Raw genomic sequence first — 24,682 nt, 5'->3', positions numbered from 1 at the left:
GAAAATGTGTTCTATGGGTACCCACAAGTCTTTACAGACATGCCCACTTTATGATAATCACATGCAGTTTGGGGCAAGTCATAGTCACGTCAGAACACTGACACACTGACAGCTGTTGTTGCCTGTTGGGCTGCAGTTTGACATGTTGAACATATTATTTATGCTAAAGGTTTCTGAACAATATTTGTCATTGCTTTATGTTGTTAATTGATATTTGCATGAAGCAAGCATGTTGATAAGAGTATTAAATACTTGACAAATCTGCCTTTAAAGTAGTTTTTGTACAGATAAAAAATGTGTGATTAATTTGCGATTAATCGCGATTAAATATTTCAATCGAATGACAGCCCTAGTAAATATTAAACATGTTCAATATTTACGATCGGATATCCTGTTGTGTGTGGGGAACACCGAGGACAGCCGATGACGCAGTTATGTGTGAAAGAACGATAGCCAACTGGGAGCTAAGCTGACTGAAGCGGAAGGACAACCACCGCCGTCACGGCAGCCGCGGCTAATGCACAAGTTAATGCAAAACGTGAAGCATGTTGTTCATGAGTGGAATCTGTTAGTGTGTGTTGTGCTGTTTTGGCCAAATCGTTGCTTTCCACACACTATAGGAACAAAACTATTTAACATAACATGTTGTTATGTGTGGGGTCTCTCACATTTAAAAAATCTGATAAGAATGGAATAATGTTTAGTGTGAGCCAGCCTCTAGACGCCTACTGATGTATGAAGATGTATGAAGGGATAGATGATGGCTTAGTGGAAAGGACGGACAGATGGATGAAAAAAGAAATGATGATGATTGAGACATTTTTTGTGTCGTAATTAATTTTTTGTTGTACCTGAAGAAAAAAGTGTGTTCTTATCAGAATGTCTCTTTGGTGGGTGGTATTGGTATAAAACATAATAACATATAGCACGACTAATCTATCGACTGTTTAAGTAGCTCATGAACATTAGGGCATGTGTGCGATGGCGGTTATGACACCCACTCAAATCACAAAGAGAGCTGCGGCCCAAAAACGTGGCTTATAGGCCTATAAGGAAAGGTACTCTCTCAAGGACAGAAAGGGAATATTTACTCAAAAAACAAACGCATTAATCACCTCAGTCGTCCGGTAAATAATGAAGGCCGCAAGATCGAACGTCATGCCTTAGTTTCTTAGGATTTCTTTTTTTAATGGCCTTGAGAAAGTGTTTTAAAAGTCTTTTTTTTATCGCAGCTTTCTCAAAAAACAATATATCATGAGGCAGCATTGCATTATAGACTTCTGGCTATACTGTCAGTTGAGAAATTGGTTCTTTTTCTAGAAAAAAGCCTTCCTTTTGATTAAAGGTACTGGCAACAAAATATGTATAGGTCATATAGGCATCTTCACAAATTGTCATGTCATTTATAGACTGGTCAGATTGCCATTTCAAGAGGTGGATTGTGTTATTTCTTATTTCAGAAGTCACATAGTCTCACTTTAAAGGGGACATATTATGAAAAACTCACTTTTCAGTGCTTGTGCACATACATTTGTGTATCTGGAGTTCCTACCAATCCACAAACTGTAAAATAAGACAACCCAGTCAATTTTTTGTCAATCTCGGAACCAAGCCCCTAAGTAAAGCGTCGGGCTGTGAAGCAAATTTTCGTAGTACTACAACTATACTACAACTTCCGTGTCTGTGACGTGATGCCATTGGGTCCAAAAATACTTTTTCCGATAGACTTACTTTGGGAAAGAGATGTCCGCAAATCAGCGGATAATTTTTTGGGGTAAATCAACTTCCCAGTACAAACACTTGAATAGCCTAAACATTTTAAAATGCACTAATAGCCGAATCCAGAGTTATTTTCCTTCCTCCATTCATGTGAATGAACCCAAGACCGACGGCTGGGAGGCGGCGTTAAAGGAAACACTACTGCGCCTGCTCTATGGGCTCAATGGATGCGGAAGATCGCCGGATGATCCGGATACTCGGCAGTCGAGCCATTTTGGCTTCATGTGCTACCGAGCAACTCTCATAGGAATGAACGGGAGCCCACCTCCGACGCTGTATCCAATTCTCTTTATACACCCATGCTCGGAACCCATCGACCCATCGTTTCGGTTGACAGATGACGTGTACAATGGGATTGCTTCACAATGACCCAGTCTACAAGCAAATTTTAAACCAATAAAAAGCTAAATCATCATCAGACGATAGCCGGTGGGTTCTGAGATTGCATTTCAGCCAATTCCTTCCGCCTCTTTTGCTCTCCACAAAAGGGGGCACGGCCTTGATTTTTTGTGAAGTACCCGTATGTGCCAGTCTGATGTACAGTATAGCATCATATTGCAAACTTCCTGAAGCATTAACGCTTGTGAGATTTTGTCAAACTTGTCTGTAATTGTTCAGACACAAGAATCATGAATCCTTGAACCTAAATGTGCTTACCACTTGTCATATGGGCCTCTCCTCTTCATAGGGTCAGTAAAATGGATGACTCTTCAAAAATGTGTGGTCATATGACCGATTTTGTCTATGGTTGCCTAGGAACAAGGGGTGGCTCTACCTCCCCACAGGCTCAAGTCACCCCACTCTCCCCCTATGCACCGGAAAATTAGCATAATATGTCCCCTTTAAAACTAGAGTGGATGTTAACTTTTAGGACAAATGTAAAGTCATGCAGATGAACAGATGATTTGCAACCATATTAAGTGAAGAAAGGGGCATGTAAGGCCATTCAAACTATAGTATAATTAATAGCTGGCACGTCGCTTGCCCAGCCTAACTGTTGGGAGGGGCCTACCTATCACACTAATTTGACAGGCAGGTTTTGGATGGGATTTGGTCCACTGAGAGTCGGCCGCTCACCAGTCCAGTCAGTCACCTTCATAGAGTCTGACACCAGACTGCTTTCCTCTAATTCAAACTTCACATCCAATCACTTTTCATTTTCTCATAAATGCTGTTAGATCCCGCCTCTCTCCCTGTACTCCTATTAGGTGATTGTGTTTTAATTTGGAGCAGCGAATGAGCTATTAGCAGTCGCTGACACGTTACCCATGTAATACTGGAAAGGAGCAGAGCAGCTGTGACAGTTTATCCTCATTCACTCACTCACTCAGCGAACCACGTGCGCGCACACTCGCTAACGAAATTAAACGCACTTACTTTTGGAATTGATATTAGCCATGCTGCCCGAGTCTGACTCGTCACAGAAACACTGAGAGACACGACGCAGAGCGGATGAGTGAAGCTATCTGCTCCTGTTTCTGTGACGGCGAGGTTTAAAAGTTCGACGTGCTCCAACACTCTGATCACATATTCACAAGGTGGCTCAGAGAAGAAAAAGGACAGGAGGGAAGATGCAGACAAAAATTATTTTTTTTTTTTTTTCCCTTCTGAGGGGAGACACAGAGCTTTAGTTAATTGCGGTTCCAGGAGAAATCAGAGCATTATCAGTGTCTGCTTGGCATCGGAGTTGACTGGCAGCTAGATAGAAACCTTATCAGCGAGATAAGAAGAGGATGCAGTAATGGGAAGAACAGAGAGCTGAAGAGATGAAAGAGAAGAAAAAGAGGGGGAAGGAAAGAGGGAGAGGAGATGGGAAACAAGAGTTGGAGAAGGAGAGAAGGACCATGAAGAGGGTAAAATAAAAGATATTCTAATTTCGTCTTATCTGTGAAAGAGGAGATGTTTTATCTCCTTCACTCATCACCGAGCTGCTTCTGATCACCAGAGCGGTTTGACTGGTTGCCAGCCGGCAAGCATCAGCAGTGATGAAAAATAAAAATAAAACCTCTCTATTGGCCTCTTTTCTGTCCGTTTATTTCCCTTTTGCAAGCCTCCCCTCTTCTGCACAGTCCCAGTAGAATCCCAGTTTTGACTCTTAGCATTTATATTCTCCGTCTTCCACTCTTTCTCTTTAATCTCGCCCTCTATTTCTCTCTCCCGCACAATTTCTTTGTCTTAGACGAGTTTTGTGTTGCTTTCATCTGTTTCCCATTTTTTCCTCTTCCTGTGCTATTTGTGCCTTTTCCTCTTTCCCATTTCAACTCTCTTACTTTATATTATTCTCTACCACCTCTTTGTATATCCCCTCTCCCTTTGCTGCACTTTGCTTGCACTACTCCAATCAAATTCTGATCACATCTTTATATCAAAGATGCCAACCCTCCAGGAGGCACTACTTTCATGTGATGAAACTTGCTTATAATCCTTTCAAAGCTGTAAAGCCAAGGCTGAATATTAACACTCCACACCATGACCTTCTACTTACACAACACTTCTTTGTCAGTTTTCTTACTCGGAAAGTACTTACTGTTCTTGGTTTACCAACTACAACCCGCAGAGCGAAAAGCACAAAAATTAACGTTTCCACATGAGGTCAACAGTGGAAGTTGTTAGAGAGGAAATGATACAATGTCGACGTGATGAAAGGGCTGCGTGTTCAGAGTTCAGTATATTTAATACTATGCAGTGTATGCTATCTAGTGCAGTCGTTCCCAACCTTTTACCTTAAGGGACCCCTTTTCTATCAATGAGTAAACTGACGACCCCTCACCAATTTTATGGATTTATTTCATTTTATATCATATTACTATCCAAAGTTTAAAAATAATTTAATTTAATTTTCTTCACAGAAATCTATGAAATGCTGAGATATAGGCTAATTGTTTTTTTGTTTTTTTTTAAGTTGTCTTACACCCCTTAAAAAGGCCTCCGTGAAGCTTAGATCAGGTCGGGAACCACTGATCTAATACTAATATCTAGCTCAATGACCCAGTTTAAAATATACGGATGCACCGATACCGGATCGGATAACAGGGTGATACTGACTCAAATAGCTGGATCTGGTATCTGTTATAATGGGGCCATTCTGTTAAATTAAATTATATGTTTATATACTATATAATATATAATATATATATATATATATTATATATTATATATTATATACTGAAATTTGAATTCCTGTTTATGTTATGACCAATTTGTTTTTTAATTAAAGCAGTTTACAGTTTCACACCTGAATTGTTATACCTCTTGCCAAGTTGTTGATGTACAATTTATTATTTTGATATTAAATAACAATTCACTAAATTTATATCTACGTATTTATCGGCCACATTTTGTTTTACAAAATTAGGAAAGCAATGTTAAGTCAAACTTGATGTTGCCTTACACATAAACAAATGATCCCAGTCACTTCCACACAGTGAGGCACACAGCTTATTAATTAAACACTGCTATCGGATCGGTATGCGGTATCGGCCTATACCCAAAGCCCAGGTATCAGTGACAGTATCGGGACTGAAAAAGTTGGATTGGTGCTTCCCTAGTTTAAACTCAAGTTTAAATTATTTCTAAAGAAATGACCAGGTTATATAGAGGTGAGCAAGCCTCTCTGAGTTGTTTTCATTCATCAGCTTTCAATTCATAATTTTTTTTTTGATACTGCATTCAATAGCTGTTCTTGTTGTCAAGGTTGCAGTCTCAGGTGCTGTCCGGTCCTTGAGCTGTCAGCGAGGTGGGAACTGTCCGTGTTTCTTGCTGTCATTTACAGTGACTCCGCTTCCCATGATGCTGGAGAGCCTCCATTGTGAAGACATCTTCTTTGACAGTTCCCTTTTTCTCTTTTTTTCCCCCTAGAAAATTCCATTTTGGTCCTTTGTCCTGATTGCGGATGTGGGCTTGATGGAAGAGAAAGGTCTGTTACGTTAGCTGTGCTTCTTTAAGTCCGCCGGAGACTGCAAGCCTGTCAACACGTCCAACAAGCCACCACCATGCAAAGATCTGTGTATATATATATAATAAGAAGTAGGCGATCCCTTTCCTTCCACATCACCCATATGCATAACAGAACTCCTTGCTGGTGTAGGCTACATCATTTCTGGGGCCATCCCTATACTGTCACTTTGTGCCCCAGATACAGTAAAGAGAGATACAGAGGCTCTTGCCATGAGGTTCATCATCTCTCTCTTGCATTCATACAATTCTGTGTCCTTTACCTTGCACAGCAGCTGGGATATCACAAGATCGCACGAGAATCGCACAAGAATCGTACGAGAATCGCACAAGAATCGTACGAGAATCGCACGAGAATCGCAGGATCACATATCACATGAATATTGTCAGACTTCAAGTAAAACGTTGGTGTCTGGCTCGCCAGTGCACGGACCAATCAGCGTCCTGTGAGCATGGATGAACAGCATGTGACGAGCTACTGGCCGCTACGAGCGTGGCTTAGGTGTGTGTGTGACAACACGGAGAGACGACTGTTGGTTCTTGATACGACTCCACTTAAGGCTAGGGGATGGGGGAGTAACAATGAAAAGTAAAACCAGGTGGAAAAGAGGAAACGAGGAAACGGAGGTTGATGCAACAGCAAAGAATGTTTATTTATCTAAATAGAACCAAAACCGACAGCTACAAACTCATATCCACAACTTAAAGTACTTAACTAAAGACAAGCTTACTGACAAAGTAAGACAGCTAGATGACTAAGAAAAAACACCTCCTCTTGCGAGGAGCGAGGAACGGCTCCAGTCGGTTCACAAACACAATCCTGGACTGCCGAACTGGCACACTGGTTCCGCTGGCTCCTCCTCCGCAGCCTTTTAAGCTTCAGCCTAATTGCCAAGTTGAAACATCGGTGCAGGAGAGGGGGTAAGGGCATCTGCAGGGGAAGAGAGGCAGAGGGCAGGATCGCCTCGAATACACACAAACGGCTCCACGGCGTAGATGCTGCAATAGCAGAATTGCACTTAAGGCTTTTCTCAATGGAAAAAAAAAGTTTTCGCTCTTCTCCCGACTGGCTGCGGCAAAAGTTTGATTGACAGATGGTTCATCCAATCCAAATCCAGTACACTAAAATATGTTTTTGAAAACATTTGAGGTGAGAAATAGGCATTACGGTAATAGATTCTTGATTCATATTCGATCAGCGCTGCCTGGTTTGACAGTTTCATTGGAGTTTGAACTTTGCAAGCAGTGATTGAAGGCTGTATTCGAGACTCTCTCGGCTCTGATTGGTTGTTTTCCTTCTGGCACTGTGAAATCTTGCAAATACCATTAGGAACACTGGAGGACACAGAGGAACATGTTTCTTTCCCCCAGTATATCTGTCCCATGCACTACTGTCAGAATATAGTGGCAGTTCTATAAAAAAATAACATCATATTCGCTCAAAGTTACTTACTAGGTAATATGCATACATTTGGCGCAAAATCGTCCCTTTCTATGCAAATGAGCCTCATTGTAAAAACAGTCCATTTCTCAAAGAATAGAGCTAATAGTCAAACGCAGTTGCAGTGAAATTATCAGCGTCCTCAGAGAGTTGGTGGTAACTAAAGGGCATTTACTGTATAAGGGGTGTCCGCTCAAACGCATTTATTTTTGGCATGTCACTGCATTACAGTGACATGATGCAAGTTGTGTCATGTAAATTAATGAATAAAGCTCCCCAAAATGAGATTCAACAGCAAAAATGAGATTTAAATAATCAATGGAGTAACGCTGCTGTGCCTTGTGCGTAAATGCGCACGGCGTCTCTCTAAATGGGGAGACTCACTTATCGTTTCTGCTGCGGTGGGATCGCTGCTGGTGTTTAATAAACTCAAAAAATGTCTTATATGTCTCAAAAACACTTAAAATAAAATAATGTAATTAATATTTCCTCATTATTGATGGATTATTTCACCCACATATGTGTGGGTGTATATGGGCACAATGAAAGGAGAGAAGTTAAACGATCCCGTGTCCAACCCGAGCCCTGTGTATAAAAAAAAAAAAAAAAATGGCCCAAGGCCGGTCCAAATCGATCATCGGGTCCAAACGGACTTTTGGCTCAGGCTGACTCTCACTCCTAACCACTGACGCATTGGCCTCGAGCCCATTTATACTTTGCCACATGGATAATTGCAATCAGATGAACAAAGAGGGCCAAACGTTATGGCCATGTTTGTGCTGTAATATCATTCACTCAATATCTTTTGTGGATTGGACATTGAGACGGGGCAGATAGCGGTTACAAGTGATGCGCAATTCATGGTGCTATCAGCAGCCGCAATCCATTTTTTTGTGAATTTGCCTCTCTGTCTTCTAGGGCCCTTTCACACATACCACGTTTGGTCTGGACTTTTGGATTTTTCAGTTTGCGCCAACCAAAATTACAGGTGTGTAACTGTCCTCGGACCACGGTCTGGACAACACAGCTGAATCTTGGTCTGATGAAAAGAAGTGATATAGGTCTGGATCAAATTGAACCATGGTTCGGTTCATTTCTGATTTGAAAACTTTTGGGGATGGTTTGGACTTTTGGACCAATAACAGGAACTAGAGCTAGTCAGGCAGCACTGATCAAATATGAATCAATATTCTGTTACAGTAATGCCTATTTCTCCCTTAAAATGTTTTCAGAAACATCTTGTAGTGTACTGGTTAGCTTTAAAATGAGAAAGTTTGTGACCCGGCCGCCATGTTGTAATCAGTTGAGGAAATATCAAGCACCGCCCACCAGACGGAGCAAACTTTCTCATTTTACAGCTAAACAGAACACTACAAGATGTTTCTGAAAACATATTACGTGAGAAATAGGCATCAGAGTAACAGAATATGGATTCATATTTGATCAGCGCTGCCTAGTCTGACTGTTGGATGGGAGTTTGCAAGTGATTGACAGCTGCCTCCATTGAATGAACAGCCAAAAGTCTCCCGTCACGAGGCTAGATTTTCTAAAGCCTGAAAACAGAGCCATGAGGAGGTGCAGAAATCTAGTTATCTCTCAGAACACTTGAATTACCATATGCTGAAAGGTTATTATGGAATTTTTGCCCAATGATGCCAAAAACATTCTGCCTACCCTCGCTGTAAGCCCTGTAATGTGAACGATTAGTGTCTTACTACCCTGGTAGGTTGCTGTGGAAGAGAGTTTTTTCTATTCACAACTAACTGTTTATGGGCATCAGAGTAACATATGGTCATTCTTAAAATGAATGGTATTTTCCAGTAATAAGGGGCAATTAGGGCATCTTAGTAAAGTTGTCACTTCGAAATGCACTTTGTTGCGCTGATTGATCTGCTTAGTGATAGCGGTAGAATTAATTGAGTCAGTGGAGACAAATGGCTGTGCACTGATCATCCAGTGACTTTCAAACCATTGATTTGTCCCTTATCTTGGCTAATAAGATGCTGTTAGTAGAGGACAGGGTGGCAGTGGTTATTCAGCCCAAAGCCACTTAGTGTTGCCTGTTTCTTTGGCTGCAGCTGATTAAACCAATGACAGTTTAATTATCAAACATAATTAACATTGGGGTAGTTTGTTGGTAGTAGCATTAGCAGCAGCAATAGCACTGATAGTAGTAGCAGTATGCTTGTTTGTTTTTTTACTTGATGATTTCACCAGAGGTTATGAATAATTCTGCTTAGTGGCAATGTGAGTGATTAAGAAATAAATCTTAAGAATATGCCTTTTACTAATTTGAGGAAAGTTATGATCCTGGAACTGCAATACTAGTGACAAATAAAGACTGGATATTGAATATTACTCTACAACTTTTGACAATATAAATAAACAGTTGTTCCCTCAACTTAATGTTTTAAGCTTGTCTACTTTAAAATGTTTAAGTTATCTAAACAAAAAAGAGTGGGTCGACAAAACTAGTAAGTTTAATAAACCTAGAGGTTTGATTAAACTAACCGTATAACCTCTTAAATTGAGTTTAAGTCTACAGCCCTAATGTTGAGTAAACTCAAAAGAAGCTAGTTGCCTTATTTCTTTGAGTTTTATCAACTTCTATTCATGATAAATCCATTTTATATGAACTGAATGGCTTCAACTCTTTCTTGTTTTGTTGGTATCAGGACAGACCTGGTATCTTTTATCAACTGATCATGATGCGTCTTCTGTGTTAGAAAGTGTGTGTCCTCTGTGCTAATTAACTGCTGGTGCCTCTGGAGCCCTCCTACATAATTTGGGAGCTGAGAACAACTATTAAAGGTGCTCTATTTGATATCCAGAGCATTAATATAGCAGCAAAACAACTATTTGCTATGTAAAGATATAGAGGAGTAATGTCTACCTGAGCAGAGAAGGAAGTCACTCTCCCTCTGTGTGTTGTAATCAGTTTTTCCATGCTTTGTTGACATTGTCAGGCCAGCCGCATGTGCCTTTTAGTGCATGTGAGTGTGCCCCACTGGCTAGCTCACAGACGCCGCTCTGCACTGTTCTCATATGGTGGTTACAGCTGATAATGCCGTCCCGACCGATGGCGCCTTTGCGGAAGCAGTTCACCTGTCTGGGAGAATTAGCATATTTTTTTTATATTGAAACAGTTAATTATTAACATCCCTACTGCAAACTATGCTCTGTTTGCATCATGAAAAAACAAAGTTGAATGTTAAAATGTCAGCGGCGGCATCATGTTATATATTTAATTTGTTACAGTCAGAAAGTGAGGAACATCTGATGAAAATGAAACATGTTTTCAAAGTCATTGTCAGAACTGTAATGGCATTATTAAGTACTCATATCGGTAAATGTAGGTACTTGTACCCGTACTTGGTCTGAAAAAACGGGGTATCGGTGCATCCCTAGCTGAAACATTTGAAATAGTTGACATATTGAAAGACGTTGAAGTGGAACTCTGAATACAATGAGTGAAAAAAGTTGAAAAAGAAGTTTATATTATTTTTGCTTTATACTTAACAGCTCTGCTCTTTTTTTCAAGGCAGAATAAATTAGTTTTTCATCTGGGTTGATTGCCTGTTAATTTACACTATTCTCCACATAGATCTATATTCTAGTGAAATGGAATCCTATAATCACCATTAGGCCGCAACAGTTTACCTTCTGCATTCCAAGATACTCACTTAAATTATATACTTCATCTCTTTCCTGCATACTCTGCTCATTTCTAAAAGTGAGTTGCAGGTGTTGAATTGATGGAATGCATTGAAAGTCATTTCAGCCTTTTATCTGTTCATAATGCAACACAGGCAGCCATGACACCTAACCTAACCCAGATAAATACTATAATTATCACTCCTGCCTCTCACAGCTCACCCGTCTGCCGATCGTCTGTCGTATCCATCATGCCTATACTCAAACACAGGAATGCACACATACCAACACACACACACGTTTTTGATGTGTCAAATCTGTATCCATCATAGCAAGTCAAAGTGAGATTTAGTGCAGCGCCCTGGCGGGGTAACCGCACTGTGGGCGAGTCCATATTAAATTGTCTACTGAAGTGGGCCAGATTGTGTTTTGGCAGTCTACCCATTCATCTACGCTAATGCCCTTTCTGCCTCCATCCATTTCATGAGCTGAAGGGTACTGGAGAGAAGAGGACAGGGGCCAGGAGAAGAACATAGGGGAAGAGGAGATGTGAATGGAAGTGGAAAAGATTTTAAAAGTAGAAAGAGAAAGAGGGTATATAACATGGACTGTATAAGAAGTGGACGTAGTCACTGTGACGTTACCCATTGGTTTGTGCATTTTGGCCGTCGCCATGTTGGTTTTTTGCAACCAGAAGTGACAGAAGAGGGTGGAGCTAAGTACAACCAAATGCTGAATAAGATATGTTTAAGCTATAAAAGTGTTACAATTATAATCCATGAACTGAAAACACACTGCGAAAGATTAAGGCTCTAAAGCCCCTGACACACCGAGCCGACAGCCGGCCGTCGGCCAGTTTGGGGCCGTCAGTGAGCGTCTGACGGCCTAGTTTTTGCAGTATGTCCCGCAACGTTGGCTCTAGTCTGCCTGTGTCGAAGGTTTCTGTGCCGAATCAGCATGTTGAATTGGTGGCAGAGCTCGTCAGTGGGAGGAATCACTCGGATTGGCTGTTCAGCTTAAGCAAATCACTGCACAAGAAGAAAAACGGAAGTGAGGAAAGCAAGCTAACGAGTTAAGTCAAGAGGTCACACAGAGAAGACTCTTCTTATTTTCCATCTTCATCTCATCTGATCATTCCAATACCCAGATATTCTCACAACCACATGGCCATCTGTAATGAGGTGAATGATAGTGGTTTGAAAATGGTCGGCAAACGCCGCTTTGTTTCATGTATGTTTCATAACAACGGCTTGTATATCCGCCATCCTCGGTCTTCCGGTTTCCCGTTTTGAATGATGAATACAGACTACCGCCACCTGCTGATATGTAGAGTTATTTCATCTCATGCAGGGCACAGTATGTAAGTGCTAACTGGCCGTCAGCTGTAGTCTTTGCGGTGTGTTCAAGCGCAACTTTTTGGACAAGACAAAGGAGACGTGAGGCGTTGCAACCTTCGGCCTCCATCGCCGTTAGTTCTCTGATTTAGAGTTGGTGTGTCTGGGCCTTAAAACGGAAACACGGACAGCTCCCAGACCGGACAACGTCTGTTAGCGACCTGTCAATCACAAGGTAGCCACACCCTAAAGCATACCCTGCTTTATGGTCTATTTGACTCTAAACGGGAACATTATTTACTAAATGAACATCATGTTGTATTGAAGAAGACTTGAAACTAGCGATCAAGACCATAAACTCATGTTTACAATGTCTACTGAGGTAATTAATCAAGTGAGATGCAGGGTCATTTTCTCATAGACTTAGATATACTGGCTATTAGAAAGAATGCAATCAATTAATTTAAGGCACTTCTGCTTTGGCTTCACTTTTTAGAACCGGAGGTTGCCCACTGTTAAATGATAATAATAGATTAAGTAGAAGAAATGATTTGTAGACTGTGACACCTAATGATGTGATTATTGTTTTGGTCCACTATATGTGATTAAGTACATAGGTATTTCAACATTTGTCAGTGTTTTAAATGAGCGAGCCTGCAGCTCCTTCTGCAACATGGACAAAACAAGACCTAATGGAATGAAACGGCATGCCATGTACAGTACATAGCAGCAGCTATACTAACAAGGTTCTGTGGTAATGAGCTAGAGGGGGTGAAAAACACATGCATGAGTGGACACACTCGCACACACACACACCACCTCAACGTGCTGAGACGCTATCAGCATGCTCTCATTTTGCCATTACCACTTTTAAGTGTTTGTTACCATGGCAACAGTGTGATTTATTTCCCAATTAAGAGTTAGTGAACTTGCTCACTTACGGCCAGTAATATCAAGCTGCACATAAATTACCTTCAAGCGTAATGCGGTCTATTTGCCATTAAAAACAAAGCAATGGCACCATCTCGTATCTCCCAAACAAGCAAACTTCTGCATCAAGAGTTTGCTTTTCTGTTAGTTTATTGTACAAGAACAAATATTCCCTCTTAATAATTGTGTGTCACATCTAATTGGCAATTAATGTGCTCGCAAAAAAAAGGTGAAATTCAGCGGGCTTCACATCCAATAACAACCTCTTTCATCCATCTCGCTTAAAATGAAGATAAACAATGCACGGATGGATGAGAGAGTCGGCAGGCAGGTGGGAATGTAATGGAATCAATTAGGCAAACACTCATGATTTATACTCTGCATTGATAACAAAGAAAGCTTAATTTACTTTCTTTTCCCCTCTTACTGATATCATTTGTTTGTAATGTTCCTGCGATGATAACATATGAGTCCCATTCCAAAGTTGTGACAAATAAATTGAGCAGCAGTGCCCGTCTTTATACATCTCTTTGTGTGTACGCACATGGGAGCGTGTATGTGCGTATATAAAGCAGAAGTAATGGTTAATTATTAACTCTGACTATAAAATGTTAATGCATATATTAGCAATGATTCATAAACATGAAGGCAATTTCTGTATCTGGTTGGAGTAGATTATACGTTCTGTCTGTATGTGTGCTTCTGTGTGTAATTTGTCTTCACATTGACCTGGAAAATGTTTGCATATCTACGATGTGTGTGGATGTGGGGGGGAAAAAAAAACAGCCCCTCGCTCGCCTAAGTTTGCAAACGGTTGTCCAACATTCTTTTGTAATGAAACCCCTCTGTTCTTCTTTCTTTTTGTTCTATTCCCCTCATTCTCTCCCTCTCTCTTCTCTTACTCACTGTAGTGTTTTTGAGAAGTAGAACTCGTCTGGCCCTCATTAATGTCCCTGGCATTCGCTTGGCTCTGCGTCTCTCTTTTCAACTCCCCAGCCTCTTACAGCTTCATCCCACATTCTACCCATGCCATCATCGTGCGTGCAACACTAGCAGGCTTCAACTGCAATTAGTACCTTTGTCATCACGCATTCACACACACACACACACACACACTGCAGACGCATTTGGGCCCAGATCTTTTTTGTGCCCAGCACCACTCGTCCCATCCTTCACCTCTGCAGCCCTCTCAATAATGATGGACTTGTTGGACAATAATTAGACAGACTTAATAAGCATTCAGCGGGTCCAGGGAAACACTGAAATACCCATAGAAATAAGAGTAGAATAGACATTATCATTCAAATTAACCTAGCAGGATGGTCAGAGCGGCGGTCATTTTTATGTGCACTGTTGCTATTGCGACCGTTGTAGCAGACTAACTTCCGCATAAACTAAACCGACTTACGGCAAGTGGCGGACTCACTGAGGTGAGGTTTGGCACCGACTGAAAACGAGCACTGAAGTAGTAATTCAGACTGAACGGTGTTCTGTACACTTTTCGCTCTTCAGCGCACACCCGGGAGCACTCCTCTTGTTGTTAAGAGCCAGACAAGCATGTTTGTGTGCTCATTCTTCGGAGGGAATATCCATTAGACAGTCTACAATTTGACTGATGTCTTTTGGACCAATAGTTTTTGAGAAAAGTTCGGAAAAGTAACGCCTCCGCCTGTGTACGGACCATACTGGTGACCAATGGTGTAACGTACAGAGCGCATAACATGATTTCAATGGTGATTAATGAAAATTTAAAATGTCAAAATATTCAATTGATGTAATAACCGTTAACTTTATTGACCTTTTTTTTTTTAAATAGCACTACTGTAACATCAATATTGGGCGCAGGATTACGTGCAAAGAGCGTTTGTGTTTATCATAGTTGCTGCTGCAGTGCCAAGCAGTCAGTGAGCGCAACTGACGTTAAAAATGCCCAATTCAAAGCATTCAGTCAACAAAGGGCTATTTAACTACTTGTGATAGCCTTATAATCATTTCATACAGACTACAGGACTGTGAGAAGCATTAATGAAGTTGAAATGCACATTTTCGCTGCTCTAGTCATCTCCCCTCTCAAGCTCCAGTTGGGACTGGAGCTTCCCAACCGGGCGCTGTGGGTGCACAGGTCTCACAAACTGACTGAAATCTCACAGGAACAAATGGCGTGGAGGTCTCTTGCCTGGTTGGGAATGAAAGAGTTCTGTTGCAATTCTGTCAAAATGCGCTAAAACGGAGTGTTTCAGACAGAGGATAAATACAGGCATATTCAGGCTGACAGTATGAGGAAAATAACGTTTTTTTTTAACATACAGCATGTAAACATGTTCTAGTAGAAACACAAAATACAAGTATGAACCTGGAATTGAGCATAATATGGGACCTTTAATGCTTCATTCACACTCTTGTCACAGCGCAGGAAAGCACATTGCTATCGCCAGATGAGTGACAACTTTGTTCGTCTCATTTTCCGTTACCAGTGTGGCATTAAAGCATAGTGGATAGCAGACACCTGGCTAGTTAACTGGCTTGCAAATTCCACCATGCTTTAATGCTACACTGGTTACAGAAAATGAGCCAAACAGCGGGCTGGTGGCCAGCGGCAGCTCTGGGTCCTCACTCCCCACCGCTCCAGAGAAGGACAAGCTTACCATCCATTTCCAGAGCTAGGTCTGTTATCTTCCCAGCGAGCTACGACCACATTTTACGGTCCCACTGACGTGTGTTCTGTTGTCACCATAACGACTAACAACAATCACCATTTTCTTTTGTACTAGTCAAATGACCATGAAACACAGGTCATTGTCCGTTCTAGGCTACTCCCATTCTATTTCTATGTGAATACCATGTTCCCTTCCATTAGGGCTTTCTTATATGGCGATTAATTTTAACCCTAATGGAAGACTGACACACACACACAGCTCTGTTGGTGTATTATCATATTTAATGACTGGTTTAGCCTTGGTCGTTGTGGAAAACAGATTGGGGAATGGCACTTTGGTGCGATAAAGTCCCACATGATCACTGATCAAAGTTTGCTTCTATTTGTGTGATGTGGTATATTTGGAAGCCAGCCATACCAGAATTGTGTACTGCACAGTGTTGATAAGTTCTATCTCTTTGCACAATCGGATAAGGTTTTTGGCCTGCAAAGGCTACGAATTGTCCCAGTATCTTATTGGCTCCAATATGAATCTTTCATTTGGGTCTCTATCCCAGAATCCCTAAGACAAAGTCATTACCGTTTTCACTTTTTCAATCTCTCGCTCTTTTCATGTTCCGAGATCACTCCTTTATCCCTCGCGTTCTATTTTTCATCACAACTTTATCCTCAGTCATACCCTCAAACACTCTTCAAACTTGAAGAAATGAGACCCACGTCTCTTGGAGGGGAAAATAAATAAATAAAGTAACTAGGTCTGGGGTGATCACCAGAAAGTTTCTGACACGCAGAATCACCCTTAAGCTGGTGTTGAATGTTTTAGAGCAGGCTGGTCTCTTTTTCTGAGGGGGGATAAGACGGCTCTTGTGTCTGCCTGTCTGCTGGGGCTTTGGCGGCAGAGGAGAGGCAGCTACCTGTTCTGCTCTCCCCTCTCATCTCTTCACACTAATTAGAGGGAGCTGGGTTTAAACCTTAGTGGGGACACACATCCTCTGACTGTGCAGCGTGCACAGGTGGGTGTGTGTAGTCATGTATATTCATCAAAGAGTTTTCCCAAGATCCTGTTTTCCTCTTACTGTGTCCAGAAACATATTTTTAGGTCAAGTAAAAAAGACTTGCTGGCTGGAAGACAATGTGCCAACGCCATGTGCGTGTGTGTGCATGTGAATGGTGTGCATTGCGGTGGCAAGGCACCGCAGGCGATGATAAGGAGGGGGCTTAAGCAATGGGCTCTCTAGGCCTAATCACTGCACGCATTTCAAAGGCGAGAACGCCAATTAAAACTGATAGGGCTCAATACGGGCTTTTGGGCTGCCACTGCGAGGAGCAACACATCCAACATGAAAATCAATCAGTCCCCGTCTCCTGGTCAGGAGAAGAGCTTTGCCAGCCAGTGATCCAAGGGGAGCTTCTGATAAATACACAGGCTCTACAAGGGGCTGTAGCAGGGGCAAGGGGGGAAAGACTCGCAGGGTCATGGAGAGAAGACAGAGATTTGTGAGTCCCCAATCATCATGTGTGTGTGTGTGTGTGTGTGTCGGTGTGCGTTGAGGATCAGAGGGCCTGTGATCTCAACTCTACTCTAAAAGTAGGTGGAAAAAGTAAGTGAGGGGGACTTTGATATATACTATATGAGGGGGGATGAACTGCAGAGGTTCGAGGTGAGTCAATTTAATATCCCAAGCAGCTTTCAACCTACTTTATTTAATTTGATTTTTTATTAAGAATCCATATCATACCATCTTTTCATATAATGAGAGGACATATATTCCCCTTTAGTCAAGTTAAAGGAATAGTTTGATAGTTTAGGAAATAAGTTTGTTCGCTTTCTTGCCAGGAGTTAGACAAGATTGATACCACCAATTCTGATGTCTGTACGCTACCTATGGAGCTAGAGCCAGAAGTCAGTACTTCACATTGCTTACATATTGTTGCATCAGTGCTAACCATCTGACAATGTCTTATTATTATAATATATCAGTCACAGGGGCAATTTTTCATATACTACTTGCGTACTTTGACTTGAAAATGACCTATGATGCTCATTTTAAATTTCAAAAATGCTTTAATTTTCTCACTCCGGCTGTGCTACAGCACCTCTTTTCCCCCTCTGTCACAAACAGACCCTCCCCTCCCATAAAGCCCAGTCTTCTCCGATTGGTCAGCTGACACTCTGTTTTGATTGGTTCAACTGAACCAAACTCTTCGGACTGCGCTCAAGCTCTGCTCTAACTAGCTTTGTTTGAGGGCGTGCCAAACCAGCCGCTAGGCAGGTATAATGCAAATGTGTTACTTGGTGACATCATCGCATTACGGAAGAAAAGGCGAGACTTTAAGCAAGGCGTTTCAGGCAGTTCAGGAGCAGTTTTTCTGAGAATAACTCCCTTTGCTGTGGACTTTGGGCTTTGTAACTTTGCAGACCTTTTACGTACACAAAAAACTATATAACACACTAAAGGAAAGGGGAAAAGCACAATGGGTCCTCTATTAGTAGGACTTTGAATGAAGGACTTTTACATGTAATGGAGTATTTTTACATTGTTATAGTGGTACTTTTACTTAAAGGGGAGCACCACCTAAATTAAGAATTCCAATATATAATTTCCGTGGCCTAAGTTCAATAAATATGTGTGAACATGAGCTACTCTATCTCAAAGCCAGTAACCAGAGAAATAAGTCTCAAACATGTGATGTCATAGGGTATAAAGTCTGGAGCTGCTCTATAGACAATGAATGGGAGACTGATTTTGTGGACCCACAGAATGTTTCTTTTTTATACCCAAATGAGGTTTATTCTATTGTAGTGTTGTCAGTTGTGAAACAGAAAATGTCCCCATATACTCAGAACATTGCCCTTGGTGCTCTCAACATCTTTCCCTATTCATTGTCTATGGAGCAGCTCCAGACTTTATACCTAATGACATCACAAGTTTGAGTATTAGCACTCTCAGTTTTGGATTTTGGAGAGTTGTTCATGTTTACTAGTATTTTGGTCTTAGACCATAGGAATAACATTTTGAAAATGGACGTAGTTCCCCTTTAAATAATTTCATCTAACTTTCAGCAAGAAAGCCAAAAATTATATTTCTCAAAATGAAGAACCATTACTTTAATAGATAGACATTGCACTGAATCATGATCATACATCCAAAATACAATTAAAGTGACACTATGTCACACAAAATCACAGAAAAAAAAGAACTGACAATACACTTCAGCAATATGTGATGAAAACATATTTAATTGTAAAAGGAAATCAATACAGGTTGTGGAATGGTTAAAAAATTATTTATAGAAAGACACTAATTGAAAAGCTTTAACATGTATCTCTGAAGAACAGATGTTTCACCTCAGTGGTGTGTGTTTATGTTTATGTCTCATAAAAAGGTAAAGAATCACAAAAAACTGCAGTGGTTTATCTCACTGAAACGCGAAGCAGGAGCTCAATGTCAAAGCAAGGCGAGCATTCCTCGCCACCATCCACAGTATAACCGCTGTAGGTCACACACTGCCGAAACAAATTAACGTGACGTCCAATACCTTGTGATGTGTGTGTGTGTGTGTGTGCGTGTGTGTGTGTGTGTGTGTGTGTGTGACACTGTGTGCTTGTACAGATGTGTGTGAAGGCTAATACGCTCCGACAAGCTGATAACATATTTCTTGTCATATCGTTTGGCATCATTAACTAATAAAGATTGATTGCCCTTTGTTCCCTGTCAATGAGTGTTTGTACAATTGCCCTGCCGCCGTGGTGTGTGCGTGCGTCTGGGTGTGCAAGAGAAAGGAAAGAGAGGGGGAAAAGGGAGTGAAATGCTCAGGGCTTTCCAAACCACAGACCAGACTCTGGCTGGACCCAATCTTCTCCCATGATGCTCTGCAGGCGGAAGTCTTTGAAATACTCCAGGCGGTGGCTAAGAGACAGAGAGAGAATTTAATATAGGACAATAAAGATTTATTGTATCTTATGCATCAAACTCTTACATACACATTTGCACATTCAGTGTAATTACCCAGCCAGGTGTTGGCTAATAGTTGGCGAATCTAAAAAGTGCAAGTCGGCCTCTTAATACTTTGTCATCAAAACTCGTTTTTCAAAATCTAAGTCTGGCTGCAATATATATATATATATATATATATATATATACATATACATACATACTGTATATAAAAAAAATTGAACAGTTGAAAAATGTCCTTTCTGGTTTTGCATGAAGGGCATTAAAATCTGCCTGGAACTGATCCATCAGAACTCCATTCCATTTTTGTTTCTAAGTTGTTTGCTTGTCGTCTTGCGGACAGACCTGACAAAGCGTGAATTCAGACTTTTTACGAATCGGCATCATTATGTTGTTATTTCAGCATCTTTTTGATCTGTTTATTGTAAATAAATCACAGCACAATCTGTTTATTTTGGGTTCATACCACAGTAGCGACGTGTGGCTTGCTAGATACAGTCAGTGCAATGGCTCTGTATGTGAATACAGCTCGCCGCCGGGTGATGTTATGAACCCAGACACGGCAGCGTTTGGTTTTCCGACATATCTGGGACTTCCACAACATAGACAAAGCAGCAACAGTGATTATTTCTTCCAAGGTTGATGGCAGAAATGGCAGAAAGAAAAGTTGTTGGTATCTATGTAGACAAACCCCTTCTTTTCTCTGGCGTGTCTAGTGTGAATGAACACAAATGATGCCGGTGGTCCAACTTGCACGAGTGAAGTTGAGTTGTGAATGCGACATTAAAAAGACGTGAGCATGTACCAGAAAGGAGTAGTTTAACGAAAGACATTTTAGAGTTGCATTATGGGAAATGTAGGTCGTCCCGCTTAACCTATACTAGGGACTGATATTCAGGAGGCTGCTCTGATTTTGACCACTCTTTTGTAAATCTTTTTTTCGTAATTTCCCCAACTTCATTAAAGTGCAATACTAAACTGTTGGAGTATCCCTTAAAAAAACAACAACAATGTTTTACTATAAGTAATGTCTGTGTACATGACCTCAAACAACTGTACTCATGAATTATTATACTCACAAGTTGGGTTTTTGGCCTTCCACTAGATCCGCCTTGGGGATGGGGTAGAGAGCCTCATACGTACGCTTCTCTCCTGAGCCGTGGATGGCGTAGGAGTTCATCTTGTTGACATTGGGAGGGAAGTACGACCAGGGGAGGAGAGCCTCACCCATCCACCTGTCCCCTTTGATCGTGGCATTAAACACCATGGGCAGTTGTTGCTGGAGTAAGAATTACAAGACAAAAATAAGAAATACTTAAACACCTTACTCAAAGTACCACTGCCCCCTTCAGTAACTCCCTCGATGTCTGCCCACCTGGAATGCGTGGCCAACTCCTGACAGCAATAATATCAGGTGCTGTCCATGTCTGAAATGAAAACACAGTGTGTTTTAAGACTGTCTATAAACATATGGTCACATGGATGTTACAACAGTTAAGCTCTGTACTTACGGACAAAACTCCACTTCTAGGTAATTTACTGTAGTGCTGTCGAGGAAGAAGCACTCCACAACTGAGGAGATGAAGAAGAAGAAAGATCAGTGGATCAAGAATAATAAGAATAATTCAATGATTTGAGTCATTTATTTTGAGTGACAGCTTAACAATCTCACGTAAAAATAACAGATACATAAACTTTCAAATAAGATCTGAAGACCAGCACGCCCGCTCACCTAGCAGCAGTCTCATTATCTCCCGAGATTATAATGGGGTTGGTTTCCAATCTAATAAGTAACATTAATGAGGTCAAATATGTGGCGCTCATTAACCGGAAATCGAACTTACTTCAGGTCAATTAGATAGGATTGTTATTACTCAACCTCATTACAGGGTTTAATTGCTGTGTCACCATAATAATGATAATGCAATTACTATTATGGCCTCATAAACAGAGCTAGTCCCAATCTCTCTGTTCTCATTGGACTATATTCATAATTTTATCTCAGCTTTTAGAGTGGCCTAAAATTGCATTATACTGACTAAATCCCACCATGACTGCAATAACAATGTTATGATATAACTATTGGGGGGTGGGAACCATAAAGCAATCTTATGCAATCTATTACAATATGCCATAAATGCAACCTTTGTGAAGTTTATAAAATTCAGTTTACCAACACTATAGTCTGGAGAGTGACACTTTAATTGTTTAATGAAATCAGTGTAAGGACATGTTGTGGAATATGCTCACTCGCTTTTTTGACGAGACGGGCTGTCAATCAATTAAATATTTAATCACGATTAATCACATGATTGTCTACAGTTAATCACAAATTAATTTTTTATCCGTTCAAAATGTACCTTAAAGGGAGTATTTAACACTCTGATCAACATTGGAGTGGGCAATTATGCTTGCTTTACGCAAATGTATGTATATATTTATTATTGGAAATCAATTAACAACACAAAACAATGACAAATATTGCCCAGAAACCCTCACAGGTACTCAATTTGGAATAAAAAATATGCTCAAATCATAACATGGCAAACTCAAGCCCAACAGGCAACGACAGCTGTCAGTGTGTCAGTGTGCTGACTTGACTATGACTTGCCCCAAACTGCATGTGATTATCATAAAGTAGGCATGTCTGTAAAGGGGAGACTTATGGGTACCCATAGAACCCATTTTCATTCACATATCTTGAGGTCAGAGGTCAAGGGATCCCTTTGAAAATGGCGATGCGAACTTTCCCTTGCCAAAATTTAGCATAAGTTTGGAGCAGTTTTTTCTAGTTTCATATGATGCTAGTATCTTCATTCCAGCTTTAAAACTGAGCCCGCCACAACCTAAAAACTGCAAGTTGCGTTAATGTGTTAAAGAAATTAGTGGCGTTAAAACGAATTTGTATTAATGCATTAATATCGCGTTAACTTTGACAGCCCCAATAAATTGTGAACAAAAAAATAAAAAGCAATATTAAACATGAGTAAACTAGTGAGATTTTGAGGTGCTGGTTGGTGGAGTTTCTTCTATGTTAAGCTAAACTAAGCTAACCATCTACTGACCGTAGCTTCATGTTGCCAGATATGAGAGTACTATAGATCTTCTCATCTAACTCTCGACAAGAAAGCAAATAAATAGTTACCAAAATGTTGAACAATCCCTTTAATAAGAAATGCATTCAAAGAACAAGTTATAAAATGATTAATTACATTTTCATAGTAATACTATTACAAACTTTTGGTAAAGAACTTATAAAATGAACTCTATTTGTGCCAATTGGTCTTCAAATATAAGTAAATCACTGAATTTGGTATGGAGATTCGTAGAATACTTTTTAAAAGATTTTGCAGTCACTTTATTTATAGACATTCATCGTGGATTTGTCAATAAATCCCCCTGTAGCCTCTTGCTACAGATATATTTGCCTGTCTATGAAGCTGTGTAATGCAGTACCATACATACAGCATCACCTTCTTACCCACCTTCATAATTCCAGAGTCCAGGGAAGGCCTCACTGGGGGGCCCATCAGGACCTGGTGGGTCATTGAAGAAGGGACCAAACATCTCTATCTTCAGCCCTCCTAGCCCATCAGAGAAAACGATCCTTATCGGGTCATGATTCACAGGATTGCTATCCCAGGTGTGCGTGATCGAGAACTCCATTCGCTTAAAAGGACTGAAAGGAAGATTCAGACAGAATGAGAACCTGTTAAGTGACATGGTGACACAGTGCAGAAAACAAACTGCAAACTTACAGAGATTGACAGCATAGCAGAATGTGGATGAGTGTCACAAACTGGAGTCCCCGAGCTAACCCCATGTTGTCAACGAGACTCACTGGTTACAGTAACTCTCGACTGTGCTCCAGCTGGGCTTCTCGTGTCTTTATATACAGGTACACCCTGGTACAGGTACACCCTCTGCAAATAGGAGTTGGTTATCACATTAGGGTATTGAGAAATTCAGTTTTGTTACTCAATAATTTATCAAGATAGTAAAACTGACTCCCTGATATGGAAAACTTGGAACCATCAAGTACTGTTGTTCTGCTTTCATTTCATTGGCAAGGTGCTTGTGTGTGCCTGGACCATTTGGCCACAACAATTACGCAATACAGGACCAATTGTTGATACTGCTGTGCTTATTTGATGTTGTCCAAGATAACAGTTACAAATCCAAGGAGTCTCTCATGAATTATGACATTTATCTGATTAAATGCTTTTACGCCATAGCCTAAAAGTAGGACTAAGTGTTCAATTTTGGGTATGTTAGGACTGATTCCCTACTCTGAAAGGCTGAGTGAATAAATGCCTAGGTCTCTATCCATCTATCATCTTTGCAGCCTTCTCACATAGCCTACATGTTATTGTCACTCATTCATGTCTTCTATCTAATTCCCTCTCTTTTTTTTAAGTTTTGAATTACTCTAGCGATGCACCAATCCAACTTTTCATTCCTGAATACTGATAGTGATACCTGGGCTTTGGGTATCAGCCAATACTGAGTACTGATCCAACACCAGTGTTTAATTAATAAGCTGTTTGCTTCACTGTGTGGAAGTGACTGGGATCATTCTTTTTTTTGTCTAAAGCAACATCAGGCATGACTTAAACATTGCTTTCATAACTTCAAAATTAACAGGAATTGCAATTCAAGTGAACTTACTTGATGTCCTTGTCGTTTCAGATTAGACCTGTTCTTAACCTATCAAGAGGACGTTGTTTACTCACAGAAACTCAGTAAGGTTGCATAATAACCAAACTCTTTTATTGTGTCAGCAAATCACATGACCAGCTGACCAAGAGCTGTCCAGCTGTATTTATATCAATACGTGTGTTAACTACTTCCTGACGAAGCGTCGGGGTTGAAGACAGACGTAATCTCTTTCCACTTGAAAAACGACAAAACATTATTCAATCTGAAACCAAACATCGAATTGTTTATAGTATTGACATATGGACTGTAGCTTCCTGCT

General features: G+C 40.7%; 1 protein-coding gene across 3 annotated transcripts; it reads right to left on the bottom strand.

Moving 5' to 3' along the window:
- Positions 1 to 18,969: 18,969 nt before the first annotated feature.
- On the bottom strand, positions 18,970 to 24,658 carry c3h4orf33 (chromosome 3 C4orf33 homolog). Of its 3 annotated transcripts, none has more exons than XM_037765037.1 (7): positions 24,373 to 24,658; positions 23,463 to 23,627; positions 23,190 to 23,383; positions 21,216 to 21,276; positions 21,080 to 21,131; positions 20,784 to 20,983; positions 18,970 to 19,659 (listed from the first exon to the last, which is right to left on the bottom strand). In XM_037765037.1, the coding sequence occupies exons 2-7, from the start codon at positions 23,525 to 23,527 to the stop codon at positions 19,563 to 19,565; spliced, it is 669 nt and encodes a 222-aa protein (XP_037620965.1). In that variant the 5' UTR covers positions 23,528 to 23,627; positions 24,373 to 24,658; the 3' UTR covers positions 18,970 to 19,562. The 3 variants fall into 3 exon arrangements, with proteins under 3 accessions (XP_037620965.1, XP_037620966.1, XP_037620967.1); XM_037765038.1 differs by having other exon boundaries at positions 23,546 to 23,627; XM_037765039.1 differs by lacking the exon at positions 23,463 to 23,627.
- Positions 24,659 to 24,682: the final 24 nt, after the last annotated feature.

This window comes from Sebastes umbrosus, chromosome 3 (assembly GCF_015220745.1).
Source record: "Sebastes umbrosus isolate fSebUmb1 chromosome 3, fSebUmb1.pri, whole genome shotgun sequence".
Taxonomy (NCBI): domain Eukaryota; kingdom Metazoa; phylum Chordata; class Actinopteri; order Perciformes; family Sebastidae; genus Sebastes; species Sebastes umbrosus.
This window is presented reverse-complemented; position numbering and strand designations above follow the sequence as displayed.

Coding starts and splice junctions, on each gene's coding strand:
- c3h4orf33 (XM_037765037.1), bottom strand. CDS start 23,527: ATGGGGTTAGCTCGGGGACTCCAGTTTGTGACACTCATCCACATTCTG. Junction 23,384..23,462: donor CTGCTATGCTGTCAATCTCT/GTAAGTTTGCAG, acceptor TCTTCCTTTCAG/TCCTTTTAAGCGAATGGAGT. Junction 20,984..21,079: donor GAGTTGGCCACGCATTCCAG/GTGGGCAGACAT, acceptor TTCTTACTCCAG/CAACAACTGCCCATGGTGTT.